The 19,831-nt window shown below is 39.7% G+C and overlaps 1 protein-coding gene across 1 annotated transcript; it reads right to left on the bottom strand.

Annotated features, from left to right (window-relative positions):
* Window positions 1-1,204: 1,204 nt before the first annotated feature.
* On the bottom strand, window positions 1,205-19,539 carry nampt1 (nicotinamide phosphoribosyltransferase 1). Its single transcript, XM_008400967.2, has 11 exons — window positions 19,363-19,539; window positions 13,260-13,416; window positions 12,280-12,383; window positions 11,801-11,929; window positions 8,612-8,770; window positions 7,266-7,402; window positions 5,411-5,636; window positions 5,212-5,331; window positions 4,993-5,133; window positions 4,728-4,862; window positions 1,205-4,537 (listed from the first exon to the last, which is right to left on the bottom strand). The coding sequence occupies exons 1-11, from the start codon at window positions 19,414-19,416 to the stop codon at window positions 4,424-4,426; spliced, it is 1,476 nt and encodes a 491-aa protein (XP_008399189.1). The 5' UTR covers window positions 19,417-19,539; the 3' UTR covers window positions 1,205-4,423.
* Window positions 19,540-19,831: the final 292 nt, after the last annotated feature.

Genomic DNA, 19,831 nt, shown 5'->3' with positions numbered 1-19,831 from the left:
AAACAAAGAATTCATTGGCTCAATTTGTAATGACGGAAATGCAAGGTTTTGTTTTTTTTGTTTTGATTAGTTGAAAAAGATGCAAAACCATATCGTTGGTTCCTAACAAGGAAACAAACAACAAAAAAAACACACAAGGAACTTTGAATCACAGGATTTATAGTAAAAGGTACAGAACGTCGTCTAAGAAGCTCTGAGCAGCTGGACAAGTTGAGTTGCAGCTTCTGTTTAGACTGGATGTAATTCCATTGAATTATAGTTTATATTAGTGTAAGCTTTATCATGTGCTATTTGTTCATTCTTCTTTTAGAATGCTGTTCAAGAAACCCATAAAAGGAGTAAAACTTGCCCACTTGGACATCTGCAGCTCAAAACAAAGTCAGTGAATTATGTTCCAGTCAAATGTACAGATGAAACTGCAGAGGACACAGCAGTAGCTATGCAAGGGTGTAATATATTTAGACTCTGAAAATAAATATGGAGGTGATATTGCATTTTATATTCAGTCGCTTTCCAATTAAAACAAGAAGGGATCTCGGTGCGTCTGGCGTAGAAGCGCTACGGCTTCAGGTGCATCTGCCAAGAAGACATTTTCAGACTGGAGTAGTTCAAAATAAAGCTGCAAGATTAGCACTTGGCTGTTTTTTTTTTTTTTTAGATTTTATGCATCAATGCCTGTCATGGATGAAGGTTCGCGGCTACTAGCATGTAGCCTTATTTTTTCCTCTTTACATAATGTCTGGATTTCCCATAAACTCTGACCTCTTATTATTAACCAGCTGAAATAGACATGATTTCATAAAAGACAAGCTTGTTGTTACTTTTATCATCTGTCCAGAACTAAAGGCCATTTTAAATTAAAAAGTGTTGCGTTTTGAAATTAACATAAAAGGATCTAAAAAATTTTTAACCTAATAAATACTAAATTGAATGGATGTTTTGATTTTCTGCGTACAATGTAGACTGTTATTTGCTTTTAACATCCTTTGAAATGACTGTGGCTGTTGACTTGTACTTTTTGTGAAGTTTCCTTTTCTGAGGTCTCTTAATATCGTGATTTTACTGTAATGCTTGAGCGATCCTTAAATAAATCACACTCAACTCAACGCCTGGCTTCTTTTTAGATGCTAGTGGACACTTGGGAGAAAATCCCGAGGACAATTCGGGACTTTCTCTCGAACAGTGAAGCAGACAAGAGAAGGAAGCATTTCAAACCAAGAGGGTGGCATTTTTAATCAGTGTATTGTTGACAATATAGCAAGTTATGTTAGTTAAAATCTCGGTTGTGTTGGGAAAAAAGAAAAGAAAAAAGAATTTGGAACAACATATACATACGATTGAAACAACAGAAAAGAAAAATCAAAATTATTCACAAACACTTAATTCTTTTTTTTTGTTTAGTTTTTTTTTCTTCTGTTCCATCCATTACACAACACGGCATTCACACAGGACTACGCTCACGCAGAAACTAAAAGGCTCGACGGCCCCAGGAACAGTCGCGCCGGCCGGTTCTGTCGAGCCGTTTTGGATGTTCTTCTGTTGGTACAAAAATGGTCGTTCTGACAAAAATAATAAATCGCATCTAGTCTGGTCATCCACCTAGCCGTCCCTCTCTGCTTTCGGTTGCACCCCCTTTGTTTTTATGTACAAGTGAGAAGGCAGTATGGCCGCACTGTTTGTAAATAAGGATATTTACTGTGATATCTCTTTTTATTTTTTTTCAATTTTCTCCCTAGTCGTACAAAATAATATTTTTCTGAGGTAAGAACTGAGACAGTATCAAAATAGTAAAATAATATTTTACTAAATGCACCTCATATTTGGAAAAGAAAACAACTACGGTCATTAAAACTTAATTACGGCGATAAAAGAGCAGCAACAACAGATGGGTAATAAAAAAAAAATAATAATAAAAAAAGAAAAAAGAAAACTAGCAGGTCAGAAGCTGTGATCTTCAATGTGTTTCAACAGTTTGATATCTGAGCCAGACTCAAGAAACGGGAGTCGGGAGACATCACAGCTTCAGTTTAATGCTAACGCTAATTAGCATTGAACCTAGTACGACCGATGCACCTAAAAATGGCTGATTTTCAGCTTGATCGCCACTGACCCCAAACTGACCAATCGATTTCTGACGAGTGAGTCCACCATACCAAAGTGCTACAAGGCTGCGGTAAAAACACTCTTTGGCGTAGATGCTGTTACTGAACAAAATCAGTGGAAGCAGAGCGATGTCAGAAGTTATTAAAAAGAAATAGCCTTCTCTAACACACCTTGGGTTCATTTTGGCAGAGAGAAAGAAAGACTCTCAGAAGATAACAGGAAGGCTAAACAGAGAAAAAAGTTGGTTTGTTTTACCTTGTTACATTTTGGCCTGTCTGTCATGGGAGATGGTGGATTTGGAAATCATGACAGATTTTTTTGGGGGGAAAAATTTCAAGCAAATTCACAACAAACTTACAGTTTTAGTAATGATAATTATGCTAACCAAGCTAACAGAAGATGCTAAATATAGCTTAAAATGTCAATTCGAAATTGTGTCTTTTTAAAAAATGAGTTAAACCTTGTTTAATAGTGGTTCATCTAACATACACACAGTGTGACGTCACCTCTTCTAATACACATTGTACTGAATAGGCAGGTCAAAGCTTCACAAAACCAGAGATAGGTGCATCTCCACTAACTGTGGCCGACAAAGCGATACCGCACCGAGTCACGAATATGATTTGGTGGAGCTAAAAGAATCAGAGGAACTTTTGCTAATATACAGCTGCTGTAAAATGAAGAGGTTCGAAATGGCACGGGAATAAACCTAATCGTCACAACCAGCTGCTCTGTCCGGAAAGCTCCCCCGCCCCTCAAATATTGTGCTTCCTGTGATGTCACCGGCTCCTTGTTCCTCTGAAATCCCCCTGCAAGCTCGTCACAAAGTGAAAGTCCAACACTGGAAAGCAGGTCAACAAAGCAAAGAAAACCCATCGAGGCCTGGAATAGCGCGGGCGACTCGGAGCAGATGGTGAGCGAACCGAGCCGATGGGTAAATGGGCATTCAATTCAACGGACAGCTTTGTTGACTGACTTAAGGCAGTGATACTGGAGGTCTGCTGACCTGCTCAACTAACTATAAAAAGACCATGTCCCACCCCTGCGCCCCCGCCCCCCGCGTACAGATTCAAAGGCCGCCAAACTCTGTGTGTCCTCTAATCCTTCCATCAACAATAGCATTTGCATAAAGGAATACGACACAGCTGTTTAAGGGAAGAAAAATACCTGTAGCACACTCACAAACACACGTACCAGGACAGACACTTAACACACATTTCAGCCAGGAACCAGGAAATTAGAATCATTCATGAACGCCAACGTCATCATTATCGTCATCTTCATGCCAGTGAAGGTAACTTTTGAGATGTATATATATCTTTTAACATCATCTTACACAAAAGGCTGTGCATTAGCCATCATGAAGATCGAGCAAATTTTGAAAGTCCGTATTCATACACACAAAAACTGCAAACATTCTAAATGGATACTTTATTTTCATTCGAGATTGTGGCTTTGAATTGGATCTTCGTGATGAGAATGCACCGAGGGCAAAACATAATGAGACACAGAGACGATTGTTCCTCTACCTTGGGCGATGCGTCCGTGTTGGCAGCGCACACGCAACTACAGTTTAGGCGGCGACGATTAATTAAAAAGCAGGACATTTTTGGAAAATAACGTGACATTACCATCTATAGTTACAGTTAAAGGGTTTAGGATTAACTGCTACCGAGGTGACGCGAAACATGAATAATTAACGTATTTCAGTGTTTTCAGTGCACAGCAGTTCACAAGGATCATCAGTTCCTTCCTTCACTTAGAGGGCAAAGCGAAGCCGCTTCAAATTTGTGGCTTTTTTCTTTTTCATTTTCTGTACAGAACGACAAGCAGAAGTGTTACAGCTTTCCCTCTTTTTCACAATCCGCCTCGGTTAGGGCACAATGCCCCGTCAGCAGCCGGCTAAACACATTCAGGGAAGCTGCGAAGTATTCTGGCCTAACAGTGCAACAACAAGCTGGAATTCAATTTGAGGCAGCAGCACATTGACGCAGCTGGCTGGGATAGTATTTTAGTGTATGTGTTCTTACTTCTTGTACTACCTCGCTTTCCTTTAGGAGGAGTTCTGTTGAACTTTATAAACTAGTTTCCAAATTTTTAACCTCCTAAAAATTCCTCAGAATTTCGGAATTCGGATAAAATTTTTTTTTTAAATCTTCAGGGGGGTTTTATGTTTTCAGGAACGTTTTTTTTTTTGTCTGTTTGTTTTTAGTAATTTTAAATGCCTCCATTTTTGATGGTGAAGGGTGAGAAGGTGAGGATCTGGGAGTACGACTTCTTTTAGGCTTTAGAACATGTCGGGGGCCCGGGGAGGCCGCACTCAGTGCAGCAGCTCCTCTAGCTCTCCGTCTTTCAGCTTGGCATTGTCTCTGACTTCATCAAATGTGTAGTTCTTCACAATCTTCCCGTTCTGAAACACCGTGTGCAACAGGTCCTGAAAAATACAAAACAAAACAAATAAAAAACAGGTAACGAGGAGGGTAAAACAAAAATCCCTTGAGATGAAAATAGTACTTCTAGTTCACAATTGGTCTGTGCCTATAAAAGACGGCCATTTATTGTTTTAAAGTGAAAAAATGTAGAAAATCTCAATGGATATTATTTTTGAAGTTTTCCAAACTCACCACTCCATACTCCTCCAGATCCCCCTTGCCCTCCTCCAAAGTGACAAAATCTCCGCTCGGCGTCCGGTGCAAAGACAGGCGACCTTTCTTTGACCTCTTGTTGGGGTCTGCCACCGGATCCTTGAACACATTCACCTGAGAAACCACGAGCACACACACACACACACACACACACACACACACACACAAAAACAATCTTTTGAGTCAGAGCATGAATGTGTTGAGGGTTATCGCACGTTTTATTCAGTAGTTTGCAAACACTCACCCCCAGTCCGTTAGTCACCACGTAGCTGCATTTGAATGAGCAGTTGAGCAGATCTCTGGTCAGTTTTTGCAACAAAGCCCCTCCGGATCCAAAGGCAATGTTCTCGATGGACCACATGTGATGTTTCATACCCTCCACTATCTGATGAAACACGTCCACAGCGTAAACTCGCGCGTTGAAACCTTGAACGTCTATCGGGATATATCCAAGAACTCTTACCTCCTGCAGCGTGTTGATATCGACTCCGTCTCCTTGAATGACTCTGATGTAAGGAGGCAGCACTTTGAAACCTTTAGCGTTCTCGTGCGTCGGAAACTTCTTGCCCAGTATCTCCAAAACCTGACGGCGTTAAAGGGACTGTTAGCGACACGTTTGAAGGGATGTTTTATCGGCTTGTTAAGGCTGCCGTTGTGTGGACCTTCAAAACCGTATCCAGCGGGTTTCCTGAGTCCGGTCGGACGACCAGCGGGGCGTCTGCGCTGCGGGTCTCTATCAGCGGCCGCAGGTCCTCTCCCCAGATCTTCTCGCAGGCGTTGTAGATGTCGTAGCTGTCACTGACGATGGACACAGGCACGCTGGGGAACTGCTTGATGATGTGCTCAAAGGCGTCTTTTTCATGGTCCTTCCCCCATGCTGTTATGGTGCTGCAGAGAGGATTACTTTTAGCTGTTGATGTTGCAATTCAGTGAGCAGTTTTATATACAGTGGTTGGCAAAAATAGCTAAGGCTCAAACTTTGACGGATTGTACTTGGATTTTAAGAGATAACCCGTCCGGAAAGAGTGTCTAACTGTTGTATTGTAATATCTGCAAATTATTATTACTGTAAAAATTACAACTACATGCTAATCTAGTAAAACATTAAGATGTAGACGGATTTTACCCCAACAGGGATTGTAGGAGTTGATTTATCAGGTCATATACTGAATGTTGAAACTGACATGGTTTAGATTAAAGCATATTCAAGTGTTTGAATTCCCAAATCAAAGTCCAGGCCTCAATTCAAATTGGTTACAAATGCATGTCAGATTTTTATCTGTACAAATACTTGAAAACCACAAATTATTTTCCTTACACTCCCAAATATCACAGCTAATTCCTGGGAAAATCACAAGAAAACACAAAAAGCTTAAGACGAATCAATACTCTACAGCTCAAAAAGCCAGAAGGATTAAGATGCACTACAATGAATGGAAAAGAACTAAAAAAAGAAAAGACTTTTACTATCCAGAACTCTTCATTTAACACACAGAAGACGAAAACAATCTGCTGCAACAAACATTAAAAGCAGGACACCGTGCATTGAAATACTCCCTAAAAAATCACATTAATAAAATTGCACTTCTACAGACTTTCCAGAAGAGGGCAGTGTACACCACCTGTTAAGGTTAATGAATGAACCTTTGAGATTTTATTCAGGCCATTACAGACAAACACTGTAGCTTGAGGTTAGAAAAAACCCTAGTCACCCCCAGGGTCACAGTATTGCGTAAGAAAATGATCAAGTTCATTTCATAAGCAATGAAATTCGAAGTGCAAGTCTAACATATTATTTTATGTCAGGCTCAAGTTTTCTAAAGCTATTAACTGAGTGATTTGAAAATGATTTAAATCTTTTTCTTTTTAATAGAATCAAAGTCCTATTTTCTTACTTTCAGTTTTACATACAAATCAAAGTGGAATTTTCTAGCGACTCCTCCCAGCGAGGAAGAAATGAAACTGATTTTATAACGGGGCCATTACACAGGAACTGCTGTGACAACCCAAGCCAACGTCCCAGAACGCAACAGCCCAAAAGAAAAAAGGGGGCTCTTTGGGAGAGCAGCGACTCTCCTGGTGGAGTGTTTGCACGGGAGCAAAACTAAAGGCTTCCAGCTGACTTCCAGCCAATCAGAGCCACACTCCGTAAATTAATCTGCAGAACAGGATAATAAGTGTGTGAGGGAAACTGAGTAAATTAGCACCAACTTAAGTCATGCCGAGTTAATTTTCTTTCTGGTTGCTATTTGTACCTTGTTAGGTAATACTAGCATTTTAGCTAATGTGAGCATAGCAGCCAACTTTATGAAATGACACACATAACTCAAAGACATTTAAGTCTAATAGATGCTAGCATATTTTTCATGCTAGCATTATAAAAATAAAGGTCAAAGCTAATGCATTTTGCGCCCAACTTATCGACAAACTATTTTATTATGAAGTGGGAGTCACAATCAAAATGCCTTCAGGAATATTTCACTTCAAAATCTATAAAACCTTGAGAGAAGTGTTTACCTGTGCTCAGCTGCAGGTACTGAAAAGCCTGGCACTGGGTCCTTGGTGCCGTAGTACTTCTTAATGACTCCGATGCCGGCCACCGTGTCTGTGCCCTTGAAGTTCACCAAATGAGCGGAGGCTCCAATGCCTGCAGTCTGTGAATGATGAGCGATATTTAAGCATTTTCTGTAACACAGTACTAATTCACGTAAATAAAAAGAAAAAGAGAAATAATGGTTTTAAGCTTAGCTTTGACTAAGTGTGTAATGTGTGTAAAAGTATAAAACACAGCAAAGGTAGCTACGCTTTTGTCGTCTGCCTTAGAATATTTGAGCGTGAAATAGCGTTCTGAAGAGATTTGAAGATAGATTATTGTGAATTTATCATATTTTTCCTCTTTCAGTTATGGCAAAGGTTTACTAACTCCAGTCCTTAAGAGTTGACTAAGCTTGAAATCAAATGGATGACAAACTTAATAAAAATGTCACCCAGCTCTGCAGAGGCCTGCTAATGAACCATTCATTTGATTCAGCTATGATGAATCAGGTCAACATTTAAGCACACATTACAGCGGCTCTTTAGGACTGGCTGTGGACACCACAGATTTAAGGTGCATTACTTAGCAAAAAAAAAGTCATTATGAACTACACAGAGTAGGGACAGTAAATAAATTCTCTCCACCTCTTAAATATAGTGTATGTATTCATAAATCCCATCTTCAATTTATGGACACAGCATTCCTAAGTGCAACCAAGTTATGCTTATATCAAATGTATCAATTACAAAAGGAAGAAAATTCAAAGTTGGCATCTATCATTATGAATAAGGGGGCTAAAAATTAAGTCCAAACAAGCCCAGACATTGTACAGCTTTGTGTGAAGGTAACTATATTTTCTTAGATATGTTCTGAAATGTCAGTAGTTCATTCGGAATGCAAGAGACGGAGAGAAAGACTTTCAGTAGCTAACAGGAAGGCTGAGTAACTCAGATTTATCATTTTGAACTTCGATCTGCTTTGGAAATCTTAGAAAATCTGCATTATGTACAGCAATACACACAGAGATTGCTATAAATTCATCAAGTAAAGCTAACCACACAAATGTAAAATGCTTAAAGTTTCCAATACACCTTCAATCAGTTTGTCTTTGTTTTAAATTAGCACAGCGTGACGTTGTCCCTGGGTTTAATATAACTAATGCAATTATGGCGTAATGGGCTAGAAGAAATATTTTGAATAGAGTTCTTCCATCTTCTTATACTGTAGCCCTTAATGAAACCACAATGTCTGATTGGAAGACGAAAGCTGTAAAATCGGCTACTCAAACTAAAAGTATTAAAATCTATCTTTTATCATTTATTCATACCTCTTGTGAAGACACACCCCTGTAGCCAAAGTCATGCAGTTTATACTCCAGTCTCTCCAGGTTCCCAGAGGTCTCCATGAGGTACTTGGCAAGGATCTTCTTTTGCTCTCTGGAGTTGGTCGCCACTGTAATCGGGTACCAGATCTGAACAAGAATAGTCTGATAGAAAAAAAAAAGAGTTTTTACAGACTTATGTTGACAAGATCTGAAAAATTCTTACTACGCAACAGACTGGTTTCACTGTACTCACTGGAACTAAAGCCTAAAACTAACAGGGGCTAGAGGGATGAAAGCTGAGAGCTCTTTCACACAAGGCCGACTGTGAAGGGAAAATGCATTCCTTGATGCTTCATGCTTCGATAGCAGAGTCAGTGATTGGATGTAAAAACAAGTCGCTTATCTGCTGGATGGGAAATTTCATAAACAGTTATATAACCATAATGCAAGCGTGTTTGCATAGGTCTTCGCCCACATACTTTAGAATAAATGCAAATTGTTTACCAGCTTTATAGTACAGATCAAATTTATTATCAATTACTGATTTCTCCTTTTTTTTTTAAGAGGTTTGACAGGTGAACGTCTCTTTTGGGAAAAAAAATAATAAAATTCTCTATTTCTGAGGACTATATCAAGATTAAGCACATGTTTAAATTAAAAATATATCCCATGCTTTGTTGTTCTGGTTTCAATACGCTCAAATCAAAAAGCACAAAAGCGAAATTTGATGCATTTAACAAATAAGATTGGAAAAGAATCAAAACTTTTTCAATGCCCGACTCAGTGCTGATTGCAATCTCGGTGACTGGTTGATTCATCTCCGACATTTACAAACTAGTCGACACTTGGTTTTGTAAGTGCGCCGCACCTGCAGGTGTTAACCTGCTCAAAGTGGGCGGAGAGAACGCACACATAGGAGAGCGGCTTCTTGAAAGCCGCTTTATTGAGCTTCCAGGGAAAAAATCAGAGATGATGGAAACTTTGAAAGAACCTGATGTGTGAAAGTGAAACTACTTGGTGGCTCTATGCTCTTTTATTGGAATCGATCCATTTAGCAACTGGAACTTTAACTTGAAGTACCTGTTGCTAATTTTTCCGAGCTAACCAACTTTTTTTTTTTTAAACATACCCTTTTCTCTTACCTCAATCCTATGGTGTTACATAGGATTTAGTTCTGGGGAATTTGAAGAACATGTAAGCTTCACGGGTCTGTTACCTTAAACGTTTGTTGTTGAGATGTTCAATCATGAGTTGATCGGACCAAAGACCACTGTTCAAATTCATTGTTCTTACGATTTAGTGTAAAGATGTCACTCTTGTCTGCGGTTCTCCAGCAGTGAGCTGTGGGTCTTTTTTTAAAATTTTTTTATTACCATCCTCATTGCTGTAAATGGTAGCAAGATAAACCACCCACACCTAACTTTAATGAGTTGTTGAGTGAGCCTACGGTAATATTGATAAGACAGTTATTTAGGACATGCAGTACTCGGGGAGGAGTTTATCCTGTAACATCACAGCCGATTAAAAAAAGAGTAATCGGAGCTACAGAGTTTAGCTGAATGGATAAACTCACATGCTCCATGTTGTAAAAAGAAACGGGAGCTGTCGCCAAATTATCGGCTTGTGATTTTCACAACGGAGATTTCACACCCCGGTCTAGACGGAGCTTTAGGAATTAGCAGAATGATCTAGTTGTGCCTGCATTTGGAAAAATGCAAGATTCTGATCAGAATCAGAACTAATCTGAGGCAAAGCAAGAAAGCATCATCTGTGTAGGAAGTATAGCAAGCCAAAAAAAAAAAAAAAAAATAAATCAGTTCCCAAATCTTTCATGTAACTTTCCCTGCACACATTGTGCAGCTCGTTTCTACCGTCCGGCTCCCAGAAGGTCACATGCCTCCTCAAATACAAAAAAAACATCGTTTGGACTCGTGACGGTCGGAGTTGCAGTGGAATTTGTGTTGCGCAGAAAAAAAAAAAAAATTAAATACACGTCTCCTCGTTTGGTATCCCTAACCTGATTTTAGCCTCATGTCCAATCGCAGTTGCAAAAAAAAAAAAAAAAAAGCCCTTCAGGCATTCCACATAACTTAGCCATTTCCAGGAAAAGAATAAAAGGAAATAAATGTGGAAAATGTTGGGAATAAAGAAGTTTTTGAAACATCCAGAAGATATTACAAAGGGAATAGAAAACAGAAGAGAGGACAGAAAGGGCCAGAAGCATTGACCCAGTGACGCAACCCAAGGACATCAAGATGACCGCCGAGGCTAATTTTACACCGGGCATGAATAATGTCTCCATGTGTGCGAGCATGGAGGGGAGGGCGTGGGGGTGTTCAAGCGTGTGTTTAAACGAGGAACAACTCTCACAAGGTGTGTATGTGTATAAGTATGTGGGTGTGTGTGTGAGTGTTGTCACAATGTAAATTTCTACCACCACAGTCACGGTGTGCGCATTCAAAAGTGGGCGTGGCTTTCAAGGTACGCTTTCGCTTCCTGAAAGTTCAAAACCTGCTTCAGAAACCTCTGAGAGTGACGAGCGAAAACTTAATTGCAAAAGGAAAAGAGAAACAGACGTTAGAGGAGGGGACCGGTTATAAGTATTACTCATGCTGCTCGAAGTCAGTTCAGCCAAGTCGCTGTTGCGGCGCCTGTTCGCCGAGAATGACACGTCGGTCCCGTTTACCAGGATGTGAATCCGCGCTGCTCATTATGAGAAAGCAGGATCCTCCGCGGCTTTTACACGACGCCATTTCACAACGACGACAAAATTATTTGTAAGGAGGAAGGAAGCAAATTGACTTAAAAAAGACGCTTATGAGCAATTTGTTCCTAAAGATCTGTGGTGCGGTGAGGTTTAGAAGAGTTTTAACGAGAATAACGCTGCCAAGAGAAAGACCTGGTGGCTTTAGCTTCACCGCGCTCCAGAAGCAGCAAGCATTTAGCTTTTAAGGTTTGTCTTTATCAAACAAAACTCTGATTAGGTTGCCATTAAGTTGTGTAATATGACGAGTAGCAGAAATTTACAGCCAATTTCAAGATAGAGCAGGAACTATTGGAAACACTCCTGCGGCGACAGTCCAGTGTGGAAAAACTGAATGCAAATTCACAGAGAATGAAATAGATCACAACACAGAAAATCAGACGGCGTAAACATGAATATGGGACGTCAGAGAAACTAAGCAAACCTACCTCCACCCAGTTAGTGAGCCAGTAGCATTCAGGATCTGTGCTCTCCACTGTGAACAAAACATTGCCTCTGGGAATGACGCTTCCTTCTGGCACTGCCTTGATTTCGATGGGAAGATGGCCGTTGTATTTCTGCAAAAAGCAAATATCCCTGTCAGAACGCTGGAGCAGCTTTTATGCTGTATTACTTCAACTTTGTAAAAAAATCTACAAATGTTTTAGATGGTTTTAGAAGTCATGAATTCCAGCTTAAACCCAACATTCTGGAATACAGGAATGCTTTTAGGCTAACAACTGCAGAGCGGAGAAAAACAGAAACAATGATTGATAATATTTGACAATTGTTTCCCTCTCTAATGTCCCGAAACTCCTTACTAAACCAAAAAAGAAAAAAAGACGACTTTAATAATTATAATTTGAGTGAAAAGGAAGGAAATAATTAAATTAAGGCAAAAATGAGTAAATAAACAGCAGTTCCTTACCTCCAAAATGTAAGTCCAACCCTTCTCATTAAAAACATCGTCCTGGAAATGTTCCCTGTACACCTCCTTTGCTTCCTGTATCTTCTCAGGAGTCACTACCTTTCCTGAAGAGGAGGGAGGGGGGAGGAAGTGGAGAAAAGGATGAGGAAAGAGGATAGAATACAGGCAACAAGTCATTAGGACGCTAATCTGTCGTTTACTGCTGTAATTAGTTTCAAGGCTTCCTGTGCGTGCCGACAGGGTATTCTCGTCCAATATTACATGCAAACACGCCAAAAACCTACATGTATGGATTCCAGGTCTAAACCGCTTTTTAAATACAGGAGAGGGAGGAGAAAGGTGAAACGTGACAAGGAACATTTTACTTTTTGGGGTAAATGTATTTGACTATGTGGAGAGAACTGAGCATGCCAAAAAAACAAAACAAACCCAGAGCTCAAACTTTTAAAGTCTGTAGAATTTACATTTTACCACCACATTTTCAGAGTTTACTCAATAATAAAAAAAATAAAAAGTAAAAAATGTATCGTTCTCCTTTCATTTCACGCCCCGCTCTTGGCTTTCTGGGGTTCGCCGACGGTTCCTTGATGGCCGGCCTTGTCGCTGAGCGAGGCGAGACGAGACGCTCGGCATGGACAACGCGTCTTTCTCCCTCAAACAGTGAGGCAGCAGCTGTGCTTTTGTCTCCCGTTCTCTCTCTCTCTCTCTCTCCCTCACCTCTGCCGCCACACCGTGAAATCCTCTTAAGAAGCAGGAGGCAGGGGCTTTCTTTCTGTTGATCACTGCTCATGTCTCTCAGGAACTCTTTGGAGCATCAGAGTTCACCTACTTTAGTTAATAATTAGAGCAAATAATCTTTTTATGCCGAGTTCAAGGTTACTTTTCATAAATTTTTTTTTTCAGTTGCTTGAAGTTTTTGATTGTTTATTAGAGAATATAACTTGTCGTGCAAAAAAAAAGAAAAAGAAGAAGAAACGTACCTTTTAAGTATTTGTGAAGGATGTACTGCAGGCCGTAAAAGACGGTTTTGTCATATTTGACTTTTCTGCTTTTGCTGGGATCCGTCCTTTTCTCGCGGCACTCGAAGTAGGAGTACACTTTACTTGTGTTGGGCGGGTATTGTTTGTAATGAGTCACCTGTCGAGACACAAATACAATTTTATGAGATTTAATGAAGATTGACCCTCTAAACAGTCAGGAGGAAAACAAACAAGCAAAAACAAAACACAGTTAGATATCTCATGAACTCTAATCACACACTTCCTTCCCTTAGTTATTACCTCATTGAAAAGCTTCACAATGCAGGATTTCAAAACCGCTACGACTCACAAACACAAACTGGGACATATTACATTGTAACCACAAATTGGTCCCCCTGAACCCAGCTTATGTGTAATGTAGCACAGTGTCACATAAATCCCAATGAAAACTGTAGAAATTTGTGACTGCAATGTCATAACCTGCACAGAAGTTCAGAGAGTGTAAATACTTATGCAACAAGCTCTACCACTGACATGCAAAAGGAGGAAAGTGCTATTTTGTGTGGCTTTTAGTTAAGGTGTGCATATTGAGTCACAACAAGAACAGGAGAAATAACTCTGCTGGTACAACTGGGGGGAAAAAAACAAAAAAAAAGTCTCTTCTGGAATGATATATGCACTAATTACCTGAGATTGAAATATTCTTAAAAAGCAGACCCTCATCTATCGCGCTCTTGTGTCAAAAAAAAAAAAAAAACTCTTACAAAAACGTCACAATCAGAACAAAAGTGTCGGATTTTCAACCTTCTCCTCCGTCCCGACCGCGCCATTGTTCGCGGAGGGAGTTTTGCGTGCTTCATGCGGGATCCACTAATCTACTGCAAACAAGCAAGCGTCCAAACTCGGCGACGTGTAACTTAAGTAAACAGTCTGAGACGTGTCCGGGCGTGTTTCTAACACAAACTGAAAAGAAAGGATCATGCTCTCCCAGATGGCTGGTGCCACGCGGGCATCAATTAAATCTCAAATGAGTACAGAAATGTCCTCGGGGGTCCTTGCTGGAGGATTCAATGATTTAACCCTTTTGGCGCCGCGGCACAGAATCCACTCCCTGCATTTTGTAGCCGCGGAGAAGAAACGGTACACTGAGTTTTACGAGTAAACGAATGAGTCAAAGAGTAATTAAGAGCAGAAGACGGCATTTCCCTCGACTCAAAGTCGCACGTTTGTCCTTCAGTCGGCGACAATCTCTGAGGGATAAAATAAAAGAACCTAATTTTGCACATGACAGGTAGATTAAAGACGGGGAGGGAGAAACGGAGCCCCGGGTGACACGCCGGCAGCAGATAAATGTCAACGAACTACTGAGTTTCTTTGACCTTACCGTGTCCTTTCCGTGGAGCTTTCGAGGACTCAAAATAGAGCCGAGACGCTGAACATGACACTGGGCCGGACCGCGTGAGCTCGTGTTCTGCTCCACGCGCCCTGATGTTTACCGGCACACGCCGTTTTCAAATTCAAAAACCTAGAAACCGGTTTATCGTCCCAGGGTAATAACCGTTTATCGGCTGCTGTAGCAGGACACGAACGAAGAGTCATTAGGTAACCGAAGGGAGGACGCACTAGATCACAGATCAGACTCGGCTTAGTTCATACGACAGATTTATCTAAGGAAGCAACATCAGCATGATCGGAACAAGGCGGGTCAGAGGTGTGTCGATAATTGTAAAGACAACAATGACGATGTGTGCCGTTTTTTTTCCTCCCTCAACTGCTCTGCGTTTGACTCATGGTGGCAGCATCATGCTGTGGGGGTTATTTTGATCAGGAGTAACAAGGAGAGTTGATGGTAAGATGAAAAGAAAACATAACTCGGATGATTTGGTTTAATTACACCAAAACACAGCATTTGGCAGGTTTAACCAAGCGCTCGCCTGTTTCTTTTTTTTAATGCGACAGTTTCCACCCTCATGTTGACAACTCCCAAGCTGTGAATCAGATTTTTCCATAACTTCTATTTTTCCCCAGGATTCATAGGTGTTGTATAAACACCGCACACCTGCACCCGTGGTGCGACACCGGACTTGCGTATCCAGACAAAAGGCACACTTTAATGGCTTATCAATAAATGCACAAGCTGCTGTGACTGACAAAACAACACATGCACGGCACTTACTCTTTTGTGCAAGAGGCTCAAACTGATTCCAAATAAGCCTAAGAGAATTAGTGTTTGGCTTAACCTTGTTAACCTTTTGCATGACTCAAGTATTTTATGGGACAAGACTTTAAAAGAAAGAAAGAGAAAACTGCACCTTTGCATCCGCTTTTGTCTATTAATTCTAAACTTGGGCAAAGAATTAAGAGTTTATTTCAATAAAATTCGGCTGACTTTACTGGTGTAGTTAATGCATTTTTTTTTTCTGACTTCAAGGGACAAAATGTTCTTACTCTTTATAACTGAAAACGTGACTAAGTTGGAATAGGTGTTAAACGTCCTTTTAATTACATGCCGGAGAAAGTTCTCTCCTGCTGCTTGTAAGGTTGTGCAGTGCTGCCCCTCCCCGACCTGTTTCTTCACGCAGTCAGTCATGAGGCTGAAAGAAGGCTCTTGCACTAATAATGCCTCGCTTACAAGAAAAGTAATTTGATTTCTTTAGAAATAGTTTTAATTGTGAAAATCAAGAGGGTAATGGCGTGGAAGGTAAAAAAAAAAAAAAAAAAAAGCGCCACCCACTGGTTTTATTAGGTAACAGAATTTATTTTCTCTAAAAACGCCAGAGAAGTGCATTACCCTCCAGCTAAATTATACATTTACTGTATATTTTTGCTCAAGCACATGCATCAAAATGTGCCACTGTATCAATTTCTTCAATATAAAACGCTATATTATGAAATATAACTTGCATTAAACTTGAAATAATTTGTTCAACTTAAACATGGATTTTGTAGCTTTTATCTGAGATTTCCCAGTAATATTGAATACGGTTCATTTATTTCAGTAACTTATATAAATTGATGTACACATTGGTGTTTTAAAGCCTTCATTTCTGTTAATTATAACAACATTTTACGAGTAGGATAATACAGACACAGAAGCCTCGTTGGAATAGTCGAATTTATTAAAAATGACTGTAGATTATATTAGATCATAAGCTTGAAATCCCTTTTACACCAGCAGTTCCTCTTGAAAGAGGAGCTGGCAGTGAGAAACATTAATATTTGCATTTTAACTAATCAAACATACATTGGTTTCGGGAGCAAAATACTTATTCGGGTTTGCAGGAAAGCATAAATGTCTAAAGGGTAATAAAATCTCACCAGGGTTTATTGGTTCTCTGCTTAATGGGGTTTGTAGTTCTGTCAGAATATCATAAAACCTGTATTCCTCAACCAGACGAAACGACAAAACACACAAAAGCGTAATAACCAGAGGCGCAATGACAACACAAAGTAACAATGTAACCAAAACTAAATATAATTTGGTTTATTTTTCCTACTTTTTAGTTCCTGGAGTGAGTATTTTTTGATATTTTAAATACACATTTAGTGAATAAAAAACCCATTAATGTTACTTCATCAGCCACTGGAATGCCATCATGCTACATAATTATGCTCTTTCGGGTAAATTGCATCATACGTTTCCTTAAGCTCGTCATTCAGTAAGAAACCTTTACAGGGTGAGGCTCATTTATGATGCTATGCTAATATTATGAAATGAGTCATTAATTACTATGTACATGAATTTTCCAGCCACACATTTACTATGATGTTACCGTCAGACTCGTCTTGGTTTCCTTTTCACACAAATGAAACTACAGGTGTGTAGCGCCGACCCATTTACCTTTTAGCATTACCAGTATGAAGGTGAACTTGAAACTAATTTGGATCGTGTCACTTTTTATGGCTTGTGTGAGACACACTGTGTTTGGATTCATTTAGTTCATTTGGCAGAGGTAAATCATTGATCATTAGTCACGACTCTCATCTTAATTAAAAAACTATTTGTCCAAACACTTTATTGGTTCACTTAGTACAATAAAATATGATCTTAGCTAGCTGCTGTTCAGTGTGATTTATAAAAGCAAGATACAAAAGAAGCTATTTAAAGGTCAAACACGCTATAAGGCGGTCAAAATAGTTTGAATTTGAGCTACACCACAAAGCATACCTAAAACTAAACTGAAACTAAGGAAAGCAGAAAGCAAAACCAGTCCACCTTTAACCTGCCCCATCTGGAGCATATTCTGTTTTAAGAATATATTAACATCTGTCCGTTTTAGCTACAAATGACTCAGCAGTTTTAATTCTCCGTATCCTGAAGATACATTTCTTGAAAATACATTTAAAACAATTTAAATGTATTTTAAACATTGAAACTTGCATGTTTAAAATACGCACTTGCAGAACACTCTGCAAGTGCGTAATTACTCTGTTACACACTTCTTGCAATGTAAAATCATGATCAGAAGCTTCGATGGTTTTGGTTTCTGCCATTTTTAGCTGCGGTTTCTTTTTTAATACTTCATTTTATTCTGAAGAATGTCGCAACATAAGAAATGAATAATGAAATCTTTGTAATCTAGGCTCACGCTTTAAACTAAGCTGATTTGATTACTGGGCTGATTTGCTGCAGAAAACATCTGACAATTGCCACATACTTCTGCTTTTTAATATGTCTCGCAGGTTTTTACATGGTTGTCATTTCAGTTTCATTAACAAACGCTTCTTTGTTCTTCCCAACGCTGGTGACATCAATTCTTAATAAATTCATTTTAAAGGTTCACGGTTAGCATTTTAGCCATTAATAGTTTGGTTATTTTTGCCTACTTTCACAAAGTCTGACTCTAATAACAGCGTCTTAAGAACATAATAAACTGGAACTAGATTATTTTGATCCATTATATTTAAAAAAATTATTTATCTAAAAATCCTTCAGTTCTGAGAGTAGTCAGGAATGCTAGTGGCTAAAGAACCTAAACTAATTTGTCGAAAAATTTTATGAAATATAATTTCTCTGAGTGTTTTTTTTTAAAGGGGAAACATTTTACATCTTATGGCTTCATTATAGAGAAACTTCACCTCTCTGTTGACATGTAAGATATTTACATGTCAAAAAAAACTAATACAGGTTTTTATTTGTAAGTGTTAATGTACTGTGCTAAACAAATTTAGCCACATTTACATTTCTTTAACACTATTCAGTGACTGGACTCTTTAGTTTAAACTGGATTTTAAAAACTATTTATCATTTTCTCATTAAATATATATATTACAGCTTAATTTTACCTAACTGCGCCCGTTAGCTAGTTAGTTTTGCTCGGCATTCTGCACTCATCATCAGCATCCTGTCGTCACATGACTTGTACATGGAAACCACTGGCTACGTGCTAGAAAATCATCACACGCACATTTGGTCTGTGTACATTGTAATTAAGAGTCGGTGTTTTATTTTGCCATTACAGCCTTCATTACCTTAAGCGGTAACTGGGGTAGAAATTTTCCGAGCGGATAAATAAATAGCACGACTTTGGACCCAAGGCAACCATGCTGGCAGGAAAATTTAATTGGTGCGTTTCTCTTTTAACTTTCAGTTTTGTTTTCTCGAAAGTCACTCCAGGTTAATGTTTCACCACCTCTACAGTGAGACTTTGCCCAACTGTGGCTAACCTTGACAATTCGCAAAGCACTTGGTAGCTGTTGGCCAACATTAGCTTTTTATATATATATATATATATATATATGTCAATCCCCTCTTTCAACCTCTTGCGGTCTCTGTAAGCTAACTGGCTAATTCAGCTAGCTGAATACAACCATGACCAGAAGAGCCGACTGGGAACCGACTCCATAAAAGCAGCAGCCGCCCAGGGTGGGAGTCTGCTAGCTCACAGAGAAATGCCGCCTATCTGGATTTCTCTCTCGGCGGTACAAGTGCTCCCCTCCTCCAGCTCATTATACCTGCGCTAACCCGAAAGACACCGGCCACGCAGAGCAGCGTGATGGCCTTGGGTCTGGTGATGAAACCACCTTGACTTGATCAATTTCCATTCCGTGCTCACCTCGCTCCCACCCGGCCTCCCCTCCGAACCCACCATGGATACCGTACCTTGTAGGAGTCGGTCGCTAGCAGTATATTGAAGTCGGTTTCTCTCGGCTCCATCTTCCCCTCCTAGGTTGTAAGTCGCGGCTGTCAGTGTGTTGTGTTGCGCGCCCTACTGCCAGAGGCACCAGAAAGTGAGGGGAGGAAGGACAAGCGGACAGAACCGGGCGGGGGAAGGGGCGGACGCTGTGTCGTCACAAACTCTCCGGCAACTCTCGTTTATGTTCGGGAGTCACTCGGCTTAAACAAAGATCGTGTATCTTTACAAAGAAATCTCAACACTTTCTTCTACAAGCCTTTGAGACAATGTTACATTTTCGATTTAGAAAATACCCTCATTATCCCACTTTTACATTTTTTTTAAATAGGTACAGGGATATAATAAAGGTATATTTTTAAGTAGCCTATGTTATTTTGAAAACTAGCTTTTGCAACAAAAAAGGAGCACGAAGGTCCTAATTCTGCAATAAATAAT

This window comes from Poecilia reticulata, linkage group LG23 (assembly GCF_000633615.1).
Source record: "Poecilia reticulata strain Guanapo linkage group LG23, Guppy_female_1.0+MT, whole genome shotgun sequence".
NCBI classification, from domain to species: domain Eukaryota; kingdom Metazoa; phylum Chordata; class Actinopteri; order Cyprinodontiformes; family Poeciliidae; genus Poecilia; species Poecilia reticulata.
Note: the sequence above shows the minus strand (reverse complement) of the source record. Positions and strands in the feature narration are given on the sequence as shown.